Here is a 19,219-nt window from a genome sequence, read left to right as displayed (position 1 = left end):
ATTGTCATCTGGCCTGAATTTCACATTTTCTTTCTTTCTTCTTTCTGAGCACAACCATGCTATTTCTTTTATTAAACTTAAAACTTAGGGTTTCTTTCTGCTGCAGAGTTTGGGGCCCAGATGGAACAGGAGGATGAAGATGCTGTTTAAGGTGATGGTTCTATGTTCAATCCTCACACTCCTGTTGACTTTTTCTTTTATTTTCCTTTTTTATTGAATATCTTCTTTATTTACATTTCAAATGTTATCCCCTTTCCAAGTTTCCCCTCCAGAACCCCTCATCACATTCTCCCACCCCTTGCCTTAATGAGGGTGCTCCCCCTCCAACCCATTCACACCCACCTCAACACCCTGGTATTCCCCTATACTGGACAAAGAACCTTTTTTCCTATTGATGCTGGATAAGACCCATTCTATGCTGCATATGTGGCTGGAGTCATTGGTCATCCCATGTGTACTCTTTGGTTGGTACTTTAGTTCCTGGGAGCTCTGGTGTGTCTGATTGGTTGATATTGTTGTTCTTCCTATGGGTTTGCAAACACCCTCAGTTACCTCAGACCTTTCTCTAACTCCTCCATTGGGGACCCTGTTCTCAGTCTAATAGAAGAGTTGGCTGCCAGGATCCACTTCTGTATTTATCAGGCTCTGGCAGAGCCTCTCAGGAGATAGCTGTATCAGGGTCCTGTCAATAAGCACTTCTTGGCATAGTGACTGGGTTTGGTGGCTGCATGTGGGATGGATCCGCAGGTGTGGCAGTCTCTGGATGGCCTTTCCTTCAGTTTCTGATCCACTCTTTGTCTCTGTATTTCCTCCTGTGAGTATTTTATTCCCTCTTCTAAGAAGGACTGAAACATCCACACTTATGTCTTTTTTTTTTTTTTGTTTTTTTTTTTGAGCTTCATGTGATCTGTAAATTGTATCTTGGGTATTCTGAGCTTTTAGGCTAATATTCACTTATCAGTTAGTGCATATCATGTGTGTTCTTTTTGTGATTGTTTACCTGCTCAGGGTGATATTTTCTAGTTCCATCCATTTGCCTATGAATTTCATGAAGTCATTGTTTTTGATAGCTGAGTAGTACTCCATTGTGTAGATGTACCACATTTTCTGTATCCATCCCTCTGCTGAAGGACATCTGGGTTCTTTTCAGCTTCTGGCTATTATAAATAAGGCTACTATGAACATAGTAGAGTATGTGTCCATGTTATGTTAGTATAGGCCCATGAGTGGTATAGCTGGGTCCTCAGGTAGTACTATGTCCAATTTTCTGAAATAGTGACTGTCAGAGTGGTTTTAACAGCTTGCAATTGTACCAACAATGGAGGAGTGTTCATCTTTCTCAACATCCTTGCCAGCAGCATCTGCTGTCACCTGAGTTTTTGATTTTAGCCATTCTGACTGGTGTGAAGTGAAATCTCAGGTTTGCTTTGATTTGCATTTCTCTGATGACTAAAGATGTTGAACATTTCTTTAGGTGCTTTGTGGCCATTTGTGAATTTCACATTTTCAACCAGAATTTTTTAAAGTTAATAGAATATAAAACATTTTTATTGTAGGTGTAAAGTTAAGGTGAAATATACATTTTTCCTCAATCTTTATTAACTTGGGTATTAGTTATTTACATTTCAATTGTTATTACCTTTCCCAGTTTCCGGGCCAACATCCCCTTAAATCCTCCGACTCCCCTTCTCTATGGGTGATCCCAGCCCCATCCTCCCCACATTACCGCCCTCCCCGCAACAATCACATTCACTGGGGGTTCAGTCTTGGCAGGACCAAGGGCTTTCCCTTCCACTGGTGCTCTTACTAGGCTATTCATTGCTACCTATGAAGTTGGAGCCCAGGGTCAGCCCATGTATAGTCTTTGGGTAATGGCTTAGTCCTGGAAGCTCTGGTTGGTTGGCATTGTTGTTCATATGGGGTCTCAAGCCCTTTCAAGCTCTTCCAGTCCTTTCTAAGATTCTTTCAACAGGGGTCCCATTCTCAGTTCAGTGGTTTAATGATGGCATTTGCCTATGTATTTGCTGTATTCTGGCTGTGTCTCTCAGGAGAGATCTACATCCGGTTCCTGTCAGCCTGCACTTCTTTGATTCATCCATCTTATCTAGTTTGTTGGCAGTATATGTATGGGCCATATGTGGGGAAGGCTCTGAATGGGTGTTCCTTCTGCCTCTGTTCTAAACTTTGCCTCCCTATTCCCTGCCAAGGGTATTCTTGTTCCCCTTTAAAGAAGGAGTGAAGCATTCACATTTTGGTCATCCTTCTTGAGTTTCATGTATGGGTTCTGTGCATCTAGGGTAATTCAAGCATTTGGGCTAATCTCCACTTATCAATGAGTGCATACCATGTGTGTTTTTCTGTGATTGGGTTACCTCACTCAGGATGATATTTTCCAGTTCCATCCATTTGCCTATGAATTTCATAAAGTCATTGTTTTTGATAGCTGTGTAGTATTCCATTGTGTAGATGTACCACATTTTCTGTATCCATTCCTCTGTTGAAGGGAATCTGGGTTCTTTCCAGCTTCTGGTTATTATAAATAAGGCTGCTATAAGACTGCTATGAACATAGTGGAGCATGTGTCTTTGTTATATGTTGGGGCATCTTTTGGGTATATGCCAAGAGAGGTATAGCTGGGTCCTCAGGTAGTTCAATGTCCAATTTTCTGAGGAACCTCCAGAATGATTTCCAGAATGGTTGTACCAGTCTGCAATTCCACCAACAATGGAGGAGTGTTCCTCTTTCTCCACATTCTCGCCAGCATCTGCTGTCACCTGAGTTTTTGATCTTGGCCATTCTGATTAGTGTGAGGTGGAATCTCAGGGTTGTTTTGATTTGCACTTCCCTTATGACTAAAGATGTTGAACATTTCTTTAGGTGTTTCTCAGCCATTCAGCATTCCTCAGCTGTGAATTCTTTGTTTAGCTCTGAATCCCATTTTTTAATAGGGTTATTTGTCTCCCTGCGGTCTAACTTCTTGAGTTCTTTGTATATTTTGGATATAAACCCTCTATCTTTTCCCAATCTGTTGGTTGCCGTTTTGTCCTAACCACAGTGTTGCCTTACCGAAGCTTTGCAGTTTTATGAGATCCCATTTGTCGATTCTTGACCTTAGAGTATAAGTCATTGGTGTTTTGTTAAGGAAATTTTCTCCAGTGCCCATGTGTTTGAGATGCTTCCCCACTTTTTCTTCTATTAGTTTGAGTGTATCTGGTTTGATGTGGAGGTCCTTGATCCACTTGGACTTAAGCTTTGTACAGGGTGATAAGCATGGATCTATCTGCATTCTTCTACATGTTGACCTCCAGTTGAACCAGCACCATTTGCTGAAAATGCTATCTTTTTTCCATTGGATGGATTTGGCTCCTTTGTCAAAAATCAAGTGACCATAGGTATGTGGGTTCATTTCTGGGTCTTCAATTCTATTCCGCTGGTCTATCTGTCTGTCTCTGTACCAATACCATGCAGTTTTTATCACTATTGCTCTGTAATACTGCTTGAGTTCAGGGATAGTGATTCCCCCAGAATTCCTTTTACTGTTGAGGATAGTTTTAGTTATCCTGGGTTTTTTGTTATTCCAGATGAATTTCCAAATTGTTCTGTCTAACTCTTTGGATTGGTATTTTGATGGGGATTGCACTGAATCTGTAGATCGCTTTTGGTAAAATGGCCATTTTTACTGTATCAATCCTGCCAATCCATGAGCATGGGAGATCTTTCCATCTTCTGAGATCTTCTTCAATTTCTTTCTTCAGAGGCTTGAAGTTCTTATTGTACAGATCTTTTACTTGCTTGGTTAAAGTCACACCGAGGTATTTTATATTATTTGGGACTATTATGAAGGGTGTAATTTCTTTCTCGGCTTGTTTCTCTTTTATGTAGAGGAAGGCTACTTATTTATTTGAGTTAATTTTATACCCAGCCACTTTGCTGAAGTCGTTTATCAGCTTTAGTAGTTCTCTGGTGGAGCTTTTGGGATCACTTAAATATACTATCGTATCATCTGCAAACAGTGATATTTTGACTTCTTCTTTTCCAATCTGAATCCCCTTGATCTCCTTTTGTTGTCTGATTGTTCTGGCTAGAACTTCAAGAACTATATTGAATAAGTAGGGAGAGAGTGGGCAGCCTTGTCTAGTCCCTGATTTTAGTTGGATTGCTTCATGTTTCTCTCCTTTTAATTTACTGTTAACTACTGGTTTGCTGTATATGGCTTTTACTATGTTTAGGTATGAGCCTTGAATTCCTATTCTTTCCAGGACTTTTATCATGAAGGGGTGTTGAAGTTTGTCAAATGCTTTCTCAGCATCTAATGAAATTATCACGTGGTTTTTATCTTTCAGTTTGTTTATATAATGGATTACATTGATTGTTTTCTGTATATTAAGCTATCCTTGCATGCCTGGAATGAAGCCTTCTTGATCATGGTGGATGATTGTTATGATGTGCTCTTGGATTCATCTTGCCAGAATTTTATTGAGTATTTTTCCGTTGATATTCATAAGGGAAATTGGTCTGAAGTTCTCTTTCTTTGTTGGTTCTTTGAGTGGTTTAGGTATAAGAGTAATTGTGGCCTCATAGAAGGAATTCAGTAGCACTCCATCTGTTTCAATTTCGTGGAATAGTTTGAATAGTATTGGTGTGAGGTCTTCTGTGAAGGTCTGATAGAATTCTGCACTGAACCCATCTGGACCTGGGCTCTTTTTATTGGGAGACCTTTAATGACTACTTTAATTTCTTTAGGAATTATGGGGTTGTTGAAATGGTTTATCTGTTCTTGCTTTGACTTTGGACCTGGTATCTGTCTAGGAAATTGTCCATTTCCTGCAGATTTTCAAGTTTTGTTGAATATAGGCTTTTGTAGTAGGATCTGATGATTTTTTGAATTTCCTCTGATTCTGTAGTTATGTCTCCCTTTTCATTTATGATTTTGTTAATTTGGACACACTCTCTGTGTCCTCTCCTTAGTCTGGCTAAGGGTTTATCTATCTTGCTGATTTTCTGAAAGAACCAACTTTTGGTTCTCTTGATTCTTTCTATGGTCCTTTTAGGTTCTACATGGTTGATTTCAGCTCTGAGTTTGATTATCTCCTGCCTTCTTCTCCTCCTGGGTGTATTTGCTTCTTTTTGTTCTAGAGCTTTTAGGTGTGCTGTCAAGGTGGTGACATATGCTCTTTCCTGTTACTTTCTGCAGGCACTCAGAGCTATAAGTTTTCCTCTTAGCACAGCTTTCATTGTGTCCTATAAGTTTGGGTATGTTGTACTTTCATTTTAATTAAATTCTAAGAAGTCTTTAATTTCTTTCTTTATTTCTTCCTTGACCAGGTTATCATTGAGTAGAGCATTGTTCTACTTCCATGTATATGTAGGTATTCTTTCCTTACTGTTATTGAAGACCAGCTTTAGCACGTGGTGGTCTTATAGGATGCATGGGATTATTTCTATCTTTTTGTATCTATTGAGGCCTGTTTTATGGCTGATTATATGGTCAGTTTTGGAGAAAGTACCATGAGGTGGTGAGAAGAAGGTATATCCTTTTGTTTTAGGAGAGAATGTTGTATAAATGTCTGTTAAGTTCATTTGGTTCATGACTTCTCTTAGTCTGTCTATGTCTCTGTTTAATTCCTGTTTCCATGATCTGTCCATTGATGAGAGTGGTTTGTTGAAATCTACTATTATTGTGTGAGGTGCAATGTGTGATTTGAGCTTTAGTAAGGTTTCCTTTACGTATGTAGGTGCCCTTGTATTTGGAGCATAGATATTTAGTGTTGAGAGTTCATCTTGGTGGATTTTTCCTTTGATGAATATGAAGTGTTATTCCTTACCTTTTTTGATGACTTTTAGTTGACAATTGATTTTATTTGATTTTAGAATGGCTACTCCAGCTTGCTTCCACAGACCATTTGCTTGGAAAATCGTTTTCCAGCCTTTCATTCTGAGGTAGTGTCTGTCTTTGTCTCTGAGGTGTGTTTCTTGTAGACAGCAGAATGCAGGATCCTCATTGCATATCCAGTTTGTTAATCCATGTCTTTTTATTGGGTAGTTGAGTCCATTCATGTTGAGAGATATTAAGGAATAGTGATTGTTGCTTTCTGTTATATTCATATTTGGATGTGAGATTATGTTTGTCTGCTTTTCTTTTCTTTGTTTTTTTGCCAAGACGATTAGTTTCTTGCTTTTTCTAGGGTGTTGCTTGACTCCTTATGCTGGGTTTTGCCATTTATTATCCTTTGTAGGGCTGGATTTGTAGAAAGATATTCTGTAAATTTGGTTCTCTCATGGAATATCTTGGTTTCTCCAACTATGTTAATTGAGTTTTGCTGGATACAATAACTTTGGCTGGCATTTTTGTTCTCTTAGGGTCTGTATGGCATCTGTCCAGGATCTTCTGCCTTTCATAGTCTCTGGTGAGAAGTCCGGTGTGATTCTGATAGGTCTGCCTTTATATGTTACTTGACCTTTTCCCCTTACTGCTTTTAATATTCTTTCTTTGTTTTGTGCATTTGGTGTTTTGACCGTTATTTGATGGAAGGAGTTTCTTTTATGGTCCAATCTATGTGGAGTTCTGTAGGCTTCTTGTATGTTTATGGGCATCTTTTTCTTTAGGTTAGGGAAGTTTTCTTCTATGATTTTGTTGAATATATTTACTGGTCCTTTGAGCTGGGTGTCTTCACTCTCTTCTATACCTATTATCCTTAGGTTTGATCTTTTCATTGAGTCCTAGATTTCCTGTATGTTTTGGGCCAGTAGCTTTTTCCATTTTACATTATCTTTTACAATTGTGTTGATTTGTATGGAATCTTCTGCTCCTGAGATTCTCTCTTCTATCTCTTGTATTCTGTTGGTGATGCTTGTATCTACGGCTCCTTGTCTCTTCTTTCAGTTTTCTATATCCAGGGTTGTCTTCCTTTGTGCTCTCTTTATTGCTTCTCTCTCTCTCTCTCTCTCTCTCTCTCTCTCTCTCTCTCTCTCTCTCTCTCTTTTGGAGCTGGGGACCGAACCCAGGGCCTTGCGCTTGCTAGGCAAGTGCTCTACCATTGTGCTAAATCCCCAACCCTCTATTTCTCTTTTTAATTCCTTCACCTGTTTGATTGTGTTTTCCTGGAATTCTTTCATGGATTTTTGTGATTCCTCTCTATAGGCTTCTACTTGTTTATTTATGTTTCCTGCATTTCTCTAAGGGAGTTCTTTTTGTCTTTCTTGAAGTCTTTCATCATCATGATCCAATGCGATTTAAAATCAAGATCTTGCTTTTCTGGTGTGTTTGGATATTCAGTGCTGGTTTGGTGGGACAATTGGGCTCCGATGTTGCCATTGGAGTCTTTGTTTGTGTTGCTTGGGTTCCTGGGCTTGCCTCTTGACATCAGGTTGTCTCTGGTGTTACCTTGTTCTGTTATTTCTGACAGTGGCTAGACTGTCCTATAGGCCTCTGTGTCAGAAGTGCTGTAGACCTGTTTTCTTTCAGCCAGTTATGGTAATGGAGTGTTTTGCTTTCAGGTATGTAGTCTTTCCTGTCTACTGGTCTTCAGCTGTTCCTGTGAGCATGTGTCCTGAGTCCACCACCCAGGTCACTTGGATCAGACAAGTTGGTCTTACCTATGGTCCTGGGCCTGAAGTTGCTCCTGGGGTGCTGCTTCTGAGCTCTCTGTCAGGGCAACCAGAAGGACCTGCCCCGCCTTATCCCGGGATCCCTGTGCACAGGGGTCTCAGATGGCGTTAGGTGTTTTCCTCTAGATTCAGAAATGTGGGCAGAGTGTAGTCTCTTCTGGCTTCCCAGGTGTGTCTGCCCCTCTGAGGGTTTAGCTCTCCCTCCCATGGGATTTGGGTTCAGGGAGCTGTTGACCAGGTCCCTTCAGGTCTGGGAGGTGTCTGGACCGCAGGGGACCTGCCGCTTGAGTGCTCCTATCTTCCTGTTCCCAGAGGCCCTATACAGTTTCTTCTTGGGCCAGGGATGTGGGCAGGGGTGGGCAGTATTGGTGGTCTCTCTCACTCTGCAGTCTCAGGAATCCTGATTTGTCTTATTGAGTATGTCCTTTGCCTTACAGAAGCTTTCCAATTTCAGGAGGTCCCATTTACCAATTCTTGATCTTAGAGTGTGAGCCATTGGAGTTCTGTGTAGGAAATGAGTTCAAGGCTCTTTCCCATGTTCTCTTCTGTTAGATTGGTTTATGTTGAGATCCTTGATCCACTTGAATTTGAGTTATGTGCATGGTGACAAATATGGGCTATTTTCATTTTTCTACAAACAGATATCCAGTTAGATCAGCACCATTTATTGAAGATGCTTTCTTTTTTCCATTGTATATTTTTGGCTTCTTTGTGTCAAAGAAGTGTGAGTAAGTGTGTGATTTTATTTCTGGGTTTTCTATTCTATTTATCATCTTGTCTGTCTCTGCATCAACACCATACAATTTTTATCATTATTGCCCTGTAGTGAAGCTTGAAGTCAGGGATGGTAATTCCCCCAGCCATTCTTTTATTGTTTATGATTGTTTTCGCTATCCTCGGTTTTTGCCTTTCCAGATAAATTTGAGAATTGTTCCTTTCATGATTTTGAAGAATTGTGTTGGGATTCTGATGGGAATTGCATTGAATCTGTAGATTGCCTTTGGTAGGATGGCCATTTTTACTATGTTAGTTCTTGAGCATGGGAGATCTCTCCATTTTCTGAGATCTTCTTTGATTTCTTTATTGAGAGACTTGAAGGTCTTATCATAAAGATCTTTCACTTGTTTGGTTAGAGTTACCCCAAGATATTTTATATTATCTGTATTTATTGTGAAGGGAGTTGTTTCCTTATTTTCTTTCTCAGCCTGTTTTTCATTTGTATAAAGGAAGGCTATTGATTTATTTGAGTTAATTTTATATCTGGTCACTTTGATGAAGTTATTTATCAGCTGAAGATGTTCTCTGGTAGAATTTTTGGGGTTGCTTATGTATACTATCATGCCATCTGCAAATAGCGATACCTTTATTCCTTCTCTGCCAATTTGTATCCCCTTGGTCTCTTTTTGTTTTCTTATTGTTCTAGCTAGCACTTTGAGTATTGTATAAAATCAGTTACATTTTTCAATTGAAGTTATTTGCAAGGTTCACGTTGGCAGTGGATATTGCATGGTAGAGTTTAAGCATGTGGTTCAGACAGCAGTTTCTCAATCCAGGAACCCTGCATGTCTAGTCTAATCATTATATCATTATCTTAGTAGAATATTAACTAGGAAGGCAATTATGGCTGATGTCTATCTCTACAATGTAAATGCCATTCAAATCCATTAACAACAATTTGACTTCAGTAAATATTGATGGGCAAACAAACAAGATAGTATTGTATATCCTCAGATTTTAGTTTCCAATGGTAGAGAATAAGGTGGTTTGGTATAGGGGTTAGTATTGATTGCCTTTGGAGGAAAATGATATGAGAGAAGCAGCTGGTGGGGGCAAGTTGGGATACTGTTGGTTAAGCTATGGGAAATTAAAATTAAGTAAAGAGGCATAGAACAAGAGATCAGTGAGTAAGTAGCATTTACTCCACAAAGCTATCCTTTGACTTCCACACATGCATGGAAGCACTTCCTGAATCATGCATACACATGCATGCACGCTCCCACACTATAATAAACAAGAATATAAAAACAAATGTAGAGATAAAGAGAGAAACGACCTAGGGATAATAGGGAAGTAATATGTGATATAGGTACAACATAGTATTCTAAAAACTGGGTAGAGAAACATGCAGGGCAATCTTAAGTCTTAACTAAGCAAATATACAAACAAAAGCAAAGTCAGTATTAGCCATATATATGTATGTATCATGGTAGGAATTAGTTAATAGAAAATAAAATAAAATAATACTTACAGTATAAATTTGGAGTCAGCTGAGCTGAGTTTAAAGACAAAGTTCTCAGATCTCTGCTTCACTTGGTGCTGTGGAAGAGGAGCAAGAGGGTGCCCCTTGGTCTTTGTAGCCATCACATACATTTTGTGGGTTGTGGGTCTGACGTGTAGGGATGGAGTTGTAAGTCATTGGTGGTTTTCTTGTTTTCCACCTTGGCTTCTTGTGACCTTGCAGGGCTGGTATGCATGAGAAGCAGCACTTCCCATGAAGTTCCTATTGTTCCAAGCAGCAACTTGAGAGAGGACTTTTGTCCAAACTAAGGGTCTTAGTTCTTCCACTTGCTTCCTTGCAACTCTATCCTGAGTTAATAACTTCACTTACAGATCTTTTCCCTTGCAAGAGAAGAGCTTAGTGTGTGCTAAATTGACTATTTTCTGTCACGGAGTTTCAGTGAGGCCTCTGATCCTTATCTTACAAGAAGTCCTCTTTCTTTTTCCTCTTTTTGGTTGTTTTGAAACAAGGTCTCACTATATAACTCAGGCTGGTCTCAAATTTATGGCCCTTCTGCTTTAGCCCCATGCTTGTGAGCATAATTACATACATGTACTACTTTGCTCAGCTCAATAAAGTCAAACACTTCTCGACCAGAAAGCTCAAGTTGTTGGTTATCAGATTAAAAGAGGGCTGTGGAGAGTTACCATTTACTTGTCTAATATGGTAATGCATTAGGCTTAATGCCTAGCATTGCAAGTTAAACTAAGTAATTAATAATTAGAGATTATGTAAGGTAAGTGGGGTAAGTAAAAATACTTTTTAGTTTCTGGTACTTTTATAATTGTTTTAATATTTAGTTTAGTTCTCAATAGAGACTATTCTGTCCTTTGCCACTAATATTTCAGAAGACCTCAGTTCTCAAGAAATTACACCTATCTGGCATTATTCAGTCAAGAACTTTTGTTCCTAACCATTCGTTTTAATAGCTAGAAGTTATTATGTGTCACTCAAGGTTACTGTGGGCTAGAGCTTTCCTACTGTCTTTGGTCCTGTCTCACTCATTGGTATCCAGACCCTTGAAGATTTGCCCCTTTTTATAATAACTAAGAGATTATAAGTGAACCCTAACCATTTTCTCAAAAGATAAGATGGGCCATGCTTGGCACGGGACGGATGGCTCAGTGGTTGAGAGAATTGACTGCTCTTCCAGAGGACCTGGGTTTGATTCCCAGCAACCACATGGTGGCTTACAATGGTCTGTAATGCCAGACTCAGGGGTATCAAATGATCATTTTTTGGCACCAGGGCACTAGGCATGCATGTGTTACATGGACATTCATGCAAATAAAATACTCATCCACATTAAAGAATGATAGGCCATATTTAGTTCTAATCTTGAATAAGTATGAGTTATTTTAATATTAGGAAAAAGGGGCTTGCCCTCCCAGGCTGGAGTATCTAGATATGTAGATACACACTTTAAACAAGGCTGCTGTGAATCTGTCTGTCTGTCTGTCTGTCTGTCTGTCTATCTATCTATCTATCTATCTATCTATCTATCTATCTATCTATCATCTGTCTATCTATCTATCTGCTTTTTGAGACAAGGTCTTTATACATAGCTCTGGCTATCCTCATATGTTGTTCAGGATGCTGTCTGCCTTTTCCTCCTAAATGTTGTGATTAAAGATGTGTGCCACTGTGCCAAGCTATTGTGGATTCTTATTTCAAACCCCAAGACTCACTTGTAAACCTTCAGGGGCCATTTAAATGCAGGGTAGACCCAATCTACTAGCCACCGTGTGAAATGTCTCTAAGACTTCAGGTTGTATATATATTGATTTCTAGTATATTCTCAATGCTTGTCACTTGCCTGACATTAAGTGGGAATTCAGTACATAGGCTAAACAAGCAATGTCATCAGTAATGGGACTTTTGGGTTCTTTGAGTGTTATGTTAGTCTAAGAAAGAACAGAATCTGGAAATTTCCACTATTTATCAGAGAACTCATAAGCTTGGAAGAACTCCCCCAAAATAAATTGAAATATTTTCTATGTTCCGTGAGCTCAAATCCTATCTAAGTCTTTGATATATAGGGGTTAAGATCTACCTAGTGGCAAGGCTATTCATAGAGCATTCAAGACGAATGCCTGAGAATTAGAAGTAGTAGCCAAGAGATCCCTGAATATTTCTCAAAAATAAAACCACCCAACAGGGACCATTAGATCACAAACAAAGAAACAGAATAGAAACATTCTGGACCAGCCTTTATTTATTTGGAGGGCGACGTGACTATGAGACCCTTGTCCCTTCCTGGACACCAAATAGGCAGACAAGAGGGCCCAGGAACACAGAAATACAAGAGCAGTTATGTCCTCAATTCTGGAGACTCTGTGGTCAAGAACACATGAAGACAGTGCCTACTTCTCATTTGTAATACAGGCTAAAGTAGGCCACACGGTTCCGATGCTTTCTAAAGTCCTTGTCTGTGGACAGCTGCAATGAAAGAACATTGTTTAGCTTAGTATCCCATGAGAATCCTCTACTTCTGATCTTCCTGGCTATATGAAATGAAACTTCACAGTATTGACCCTGTGGTCTAAGTAAAGCCAGACCCAGTCATAATTGAAGTATAGTGATTCAACATTTGTTAACTGAGAACATCATACTCTAGTGTTCATCATGCTAGGAATTAGTGGCTATGTGGAAAATTTTAAGTAGTTGATGAACATCTTGAAGGCAAGGACTGTATTTTTAACAAATAGGTCCTAACATATATATCTATATATTAGGCATATAACAAATATTCATGGATATAATCCTCAATTCTACTAGGAACAGAACACAAATCTAGAATTATGATGGCAAACTCATACTAAGTATATATTCTTATGTACTATATTAAATGATTTTCCATATATCTCAGTTATTAACTTTTACAACAATGCCAGATAAGTTGCATTATTAAGTCCATTTTAAAGATAAAAAATGATGCATATAAAATCCCTAAAGACCATAAAGGAACCCAAGGCAGAACTCTTGTTTGAAGACAGGTAATACTTTCCATGTTCTTGTCCAAAATGCTCTCCAGTTCTGCAGTGATCTCACCAATAAGTGATATGTCGAAAGAGCAGTGTATCAGGAGTTATAAATATGAATTGCAGCTGCCTAGTCACCTAATCATTACTATTCTTAGCATCTTCCTATGTTATAGAGGATATTTTTTCTTGTTTACTTTAAGGGATTGTCAGGAGCAGTTATTTCCTTAGCTAAGGAACAAATAAAATATATTTGGCTAGTCATAATTATCTATAAAATGCTAATGCAGATGTATAACTCTCCAAAAAGATCCTCACATTGACACACACACACTATACCTTCAGCAGCTCATGAACTTTCTAAATTTCACTTACAGACTTCTACTTAAGAATAAGTGATAAAAACTGCATGGTATCAGTACAGAGAAGAGGCAGGTAGAGCAATGGAGTAGGATTGAAGACCCGGAAATGAACCCACATACCTTTGATCACTTGATCTTTGACAAAGGAGCGGAAAAAAAGACAGCATTTTCAACAAATGGTGCCAGTTCAACTGGCAGTCAGCATGTAGAAGAATGCAAATCGATCCATTCTTACTTCCTTGTACAAAGCTCAAGTCCAAGTGGATCAAGGACCTTCACATAAAACCAGATACACTCAAACTAATAGAAGAGAAAGTGGGGAAGATCCTTGAACACATGGGGACTGGGGCAAATTTCCTGAACAGAACACCAATGGCTTATGCTCTAAGATCAAGAATTGACAATGGGACTTCATAAAATTGCAAAGCTCCTGTAAGGTAAAGGACACTGTCAATAGGACAAAACAGCAACCAATGGGTTGGGAAAAGATCTTACCAATCCTACTTATGATAGAGGGCTAATATCCCATATATACAAAGAACTCAAGAAGTTAGACTCCAGAGAACCAAATAATCCTACTAAAAATGGGGTACAGACACATGGACAGATCCATGGCTACAGTTGCTTATGTAGCAGAAGATGGCCTTCTTGGGCACCAGTGAGAGGAGAAGCTCTTGTCCTGCCAAGGCTCAATGCCCCAGTCTAGGGGAATGTCAGGGAGGGGAGGCAGGAAGAGGTGGGTGCTTGGAGGAACACCCTCATAGAAGCAGGGGGAGGGGATGGGATAGGGGGTTTATGGACAGGAAACAGGAAAAGGGGATAAAATTTGAAATGTAAATAAAAAATATCCAATAAAAAAAAACAAAAGAAAAAATGGGGTACAGAACTAAACAAAGAATGAATATCAACTGAAGAATATCAAATGTCCAAGAAGCACCTAAAGAAATGTTTAACATCTTTAGTCATCAGGGAAATGCAAATCTAAACAACCCTGAGATACCACCTCACACCAGTCAGAATGACTAAGATAAAAAACTCAGGTGACAGCAGATGCTGGCAAGAATGTAGAAAAGGAGGAACACTATTCCATTGTTGGTGGGAATCAGTCTGGAAATCAGTTTGGAGTTTCCTCAGAAAATTGGGACATTGGTCCTGGGACTACCCAAGGACCCAGCTATACCACTTCTGGGCATATACCCAAAAAATTCTCCAACATAATAAGGACACATGCTCCATTATTTTCATAGCAGCCCTATTTATAATAGCCACAAGCTAGAAAGAACCCCGATGTCAACAGAGGAAAGGATACACAAAATGTGGTACATTTACACAATGGAGTACTCATCTATTAAAAACAATGACTTCATGAAATTCTTAGGCAAATGGACGGAACTAGAAAATATTATCCTGAAAGAGGTAACCCAGTCACAAAAGAACACACATGATATGCAGTCACTTATAAGTTGATTTTAGTCCAAAAGCTCAGAGCACCCAACATACAATTCACAGACCATATGAAGCTTAAGAAAGGATCCAGCCCATATGCAGCCATCAACCCCAGTCACTATTGCTGATGCCAAGAAGTGCTTGCTGACAGGAGCCTGATAGAGCTGTCTCCTGAGGGGCTCTGACAGAGCCTTACTGATACAGATGAGGATGCTTGCAGCTAACCATCAGACTGAACAAGGGAACCCCAATGGAGGAGCTAGAGAAAGGACTAAAGTAGCTGAAGGGTTTTGCAACCCCATAGGAAGAACAATATCAACAACCAGACTCCACCAGAGCTCCCAGGGACTAAACCACCAACCAAAGGGTACACATGGAGGAACTCATGGCTCCAGTCACATGTGTAGCAGTGGATGGCACTGTCTGGCACCGACGGGAGGGGAGGCCCTTGGTCCTGTGAAGGCTCGTTGCCCCATTGTAGGGGAATGCTAGGGGAATGTTGAGGTGAGAGTGGTTGTGTGGGAGTGGGAGCATACTCATAGAATCAGGGGTGGGGGAGCAGATGTGAGAGGGAGGAACCAGAAAAGGGGATAACATTTGAAATACATAAATACATAAAATATCCAACAAAAAAAGAATAGATGATATATAGTATGTAGTACTAGACAGAACAATGATTTGAAGGTTGATCTTATTACCTCAGCTTTTAGAGTCCTTTTCTCTAGACATGGGACCTGAGACCAGTCTGGAGATCCAAATTTCATTGGCCAACTAACTTTTGGGACTGAATTGTTCTTAGGATTGTATGTGCCAGGGCTAGAAATAAATAGAAATAAAGACAGATGTCATGGATGATGACTGAACAAAACATCTTACCAGTTTTTGGGAAAAGGGGACTAACCTTTAGATGTCAGGCAAGTATGAACATCATTGCCCTGTTATTGTATTTCTAATTAGCTTGCCAGTGTTAAAGAGAACCAGCTTCAATATCCAAGCAGGGTAAAGATAGACTCTAGTTTAAGAATATTTCTACAACTCAGTGTCCTCAGCCGACACATCTGTGAATACCAGGAGAGTGAGTGATCAGAGACTCACTGTGATGGCAGATTAGTGCTGCCCAAGATTTGCACTTCGCGAAAGATATGCAGCAACAACCTACTTTCAATCCAGGGAGGAGCAAAGCAGAACCAGTTGATTTTCTTGACAACGAGTTAGTTTTGGACTGCCTTTTTTGTAATGCTCTTACAGACTCTATTGTGAGGGATAGTTTAGAGGAGATACAGAATCAAGGTTAACACTTTAGCTACCTTAACACAAGGTTGGAAAAGTTAACTTGTATTCTCTGGACCTTGGATTTCTCATCAGTCAAGGAAAGACTTTGACTATTTCCCTCGCAGTTACAAATATTGAATGGGTTCATATACATCTAGACTAAACCCCACTAGTTTACAAGGCTTCAGTACTCTAGCCTGCCCCCTTTCTGTTCATATTTCTTCCCGTCTCACTATACCCTATCCACGATAGTGTCTTTCCTTTCCTATCTCATCAAATTCCTTCCCAATTTAAAGTTTTGCACCCGTGGTTCTTTGTACTTGAGATGCTCTGTCCTCACACCTTCATAGGAATGACATAATCTATTTGTTCAGATTTTAGATGTAACAGTCCTTGCTGAGTGTTTTCCTTAACAACCTCAGATAAAGTAGCTTCCAGCTCATCATGCTATGTCCTGTTCTAATGCCTCCATTGGACAACACCAGCTCACCACACGCTCAGGTGTGAGCATGACTGAGCTTCTGCTATTGCCCTGAAGTAACTGTCACTTGCCTTCACACTCGGAAGTGTTACAGTTTGACTGGTAAGTTATGTGGTTAGTATTCTTACTACTGTTGATATTTTCTTGAATATTTGTGTCTATTTTGCTAGTTCTAATATGTAATCTCTGAGAGGTTAGGAGCCCTGTGATGGGTATATTGAATGATTTGTAGAAGCTACAAAACCACCTGATGCACTAGCAAATGTTTATTGAATCAATAACTGATTCTACAATTAACCGGTACGGGAGGCCTGGGAGGTGAGAGATTGAACCTTTAGAGACTTGGCTGGGAACATTTGGATGTAATTCCTGCTTTATGTATTTCCTTTCCTATTTCCCGTTGAAACACACAGTGAGCAAAAGACATACCCAGGGTAAGAATCGCCCTTTACATCGCTCTTAAATCGAGGCATCAAGATGTTAAAAGGAGCAAAGCATTTTTTGTGTTTTTCACTTGAAATATCAATTTTCTGATACATTCCCGGGTATGGTGTCACATCCTGTAATCACAAAAAGATTAGTGGAATATATATACATATATATATATATACATACACACACACACACACACACACACATATATATATATATATATATCTTGAGAAGATATAATTTAACACAAATCATTTAAGGTAAACAAAACGGGATCATTTTTATCCTGCTTATAAATCGGCTACAGGTCAGTGTGTCAAAGATGTAGAAATAGGCTCTAGTACAGGGGTGGTGTAGCTATATAATGATACACAACATACAGAAATAAACTTAGTATGGGTAAAGAATCGACATAAGTTGATACAGTCCACCACTGGGAGAAATTTATAATTATCTCCAGTCCTTGACTGTCCATGTCAAAAACCACCAAAAGAGAGTAGGATCTTTTTTAGCCAGGGGCTATAGCTTAGTGGGAACACATTTGCCTGGTTCAGTCTAGGCTCAGAACTGCATCAGAAAAAGGAGAAAGATAAGGATTTTTTCTCATGAATAGACTTGAAATCTAGCCAGACACATATACCACAAACTGAAAAAGTTGGAATTTGTCTTTTGACTGACAGGATAAATGTGATGTATATAAACACAGGTTCTATATTTTAACTTTTGGTTTTTAAAGTCTTGTCTTGGGCCCATTTCTTTAGTGCTTCTCTCCCCCCACCCCAATCATCTATCTGTGTACAATGCTAATGCCTCAGCATAAATTTATGTTGCCACATGGACCACCTTAAAATCCCAGAACATTACCTTGTTGATTGGCTTAAACCTCACAGTTGTCCTGGCTCCAATAGCATAGCCTTTTGTACTGGTTGGGACTTTTGATAGGTTATATGCTAAACCATTCCACTTCCAGTGAGAGGAGGAGAGGGAAGGAGGGGAAGAGAAAGAAGAAAAACATCAGTAACACAATCATAGGATGGCCTTCGAAGTGGAGGAGTGAATATAGTCAAAAGCAATGAATTAAACAAACAACACGAGTAACTTTGCAAAGAGGTGTAGCTGGATAGACAAATGAATTTCTGTGAATACCAATGACCTTCCATCTTTTCCAACAACTGAATTTACTTTTATGGAAGATTCAGCCTGAGAACTGTACTAAGCGAAAGGAAAGGAAACTGACATCAGCTCAAGAGGGCGCTGGACGTCAAGATGGAGTAGGGATTATATGAAGACAAAGCTTGAGTTTAGTGGGGGATGGGAAATGGTGAACTATGGCCATTTACACATTGTCTTTACAGCTGGTTGCCGACCAGTGCTCCTTCTTTATTGGGACCCAGATATTAAAGTCACACACAGAATAGTTTTTCTCCCAGAACACCTATGTATCCTGCTGTAGACAGGAAACTGAAACCCACCCAAGGGGAGGTGAATACTCACATCTGTTGCTGCATAACACCCAGGGCCTGTGTGGGGCAGTCCCCTAAGAGGGAGATAAGTGTTCCCCAGCCAGGTTGGGGGATGGTAGTGAGGAAAGAGTTTCCTCGCTTGACGTGTTCCAAAGGAGTATTTATTCACCTTCCCTAAAGATCAAGAGAAGAAACTCCAAGTGAGCACAGGGGTGGAGGGAAGCATGGAGGCAGGTGGGCCATGCTGCCAACTCTTACACTGTAAAACAGGTGTAACTCCACGGAGCGGGGGAGCAACCGGTACTTCCTCTGTGTTCATCTCTCCTGCTCTTCTTATCCTTCTGCTGTTTGCTCTGTAGGCCTACGCTACTCTCTTCATCTACTCTGCTGAAGCACATCCTGCAGGGTGCTAGGATTAGCGCTGTGTACTACGTTGCCAAGGGAACACGTTGCGGAGGGAACAGAGCGCGCCTGCGCAGCAGGTTGCCCAGGACACCGGTCAAGTTAGATCTAGGCTCTGAGACTTTTAATTGAGAGGGCGGCGCCTGCTTGGCAACGGATGGGAAGGTTACATGAATGAGTGTGTGGCAAACTGCTTTGAAAATGTCCACGAGGAATACACTGCTGTGAAGGTAGGGCTAAGGAGCTCAGATCACCCTAGGTCTGGACTCCTGGGGCCAGGGAAGCAGAAAACTCTCAACTGTGTGGACAAGTGAGGAAGATGTGCTCTGAACAATGCCTGGAGCGCAGAGGATGGTGGGGCAGGGTGGATGTTGAGGTTGAGCTGATAGCAAGGACTCTATCAAGTTCATTTTAGACTAATTTTTTCCCCTGAAGTCCGAGATTGCACGCGCCGTGTGTGTGTGTGTGTGTGTGTGTGTGTGTGTGTGTGTATG

The 19,219-nt window shown here is 40.1% G+C and overlaps 1 protein-coding gene across 1 annotated transcript; it reads right to left on the bottom strand.

The window, feature by feature from the left end:
• Positions 1-12,078: 12,078 nt before the first annotated feature.
• On the bottom strand, positions 12,079-18,697 carry Pifo (primary cilia formation). The gene is made up of 6 exons (XM_032897552.1): positions 18,582-18,697; positions 18,355-18,497; positions 17,725-17,823; positions 16,858-16,988; positions 15,374-15,491; positions 12,079-12,325 (listed from the first exon to the last, which is right to left on the bottom strand). The coding sequence occupies exons 1-6, from the start codon at positions 18,640-18,642 to the stop codon at positions 12,257-12,259; spliced, it is 621 nt and encodes a 206-aa protein (XP_032753443.1). The 5' UTR covers positions 18,643-18,697; the 3' UTR covers positions 12,079-12,256.
• Positions 18,698-19,219: the final 522 nt, after the last annotated feature.

This window comes from Rattus rattus, chromosome 3 (genome assembly GCF_011064425.1).
Source record: "Rattus rattus isolate New Zealand chromosome 3, Rrattus_CSIRO_v1, whole genome shotgun sequence".
NCBI classification, from domain to species: Eukaryota; Metazoa; Chordata; class Mammalia; order Rodentia; family Muridae; genus Rattus; species Rattus rattus.
The sequence above is the reverse complement of the archived record's forward strand: the minus strand, read 5'-3'. Positions and strand labels throughout refer to the sequence as shown.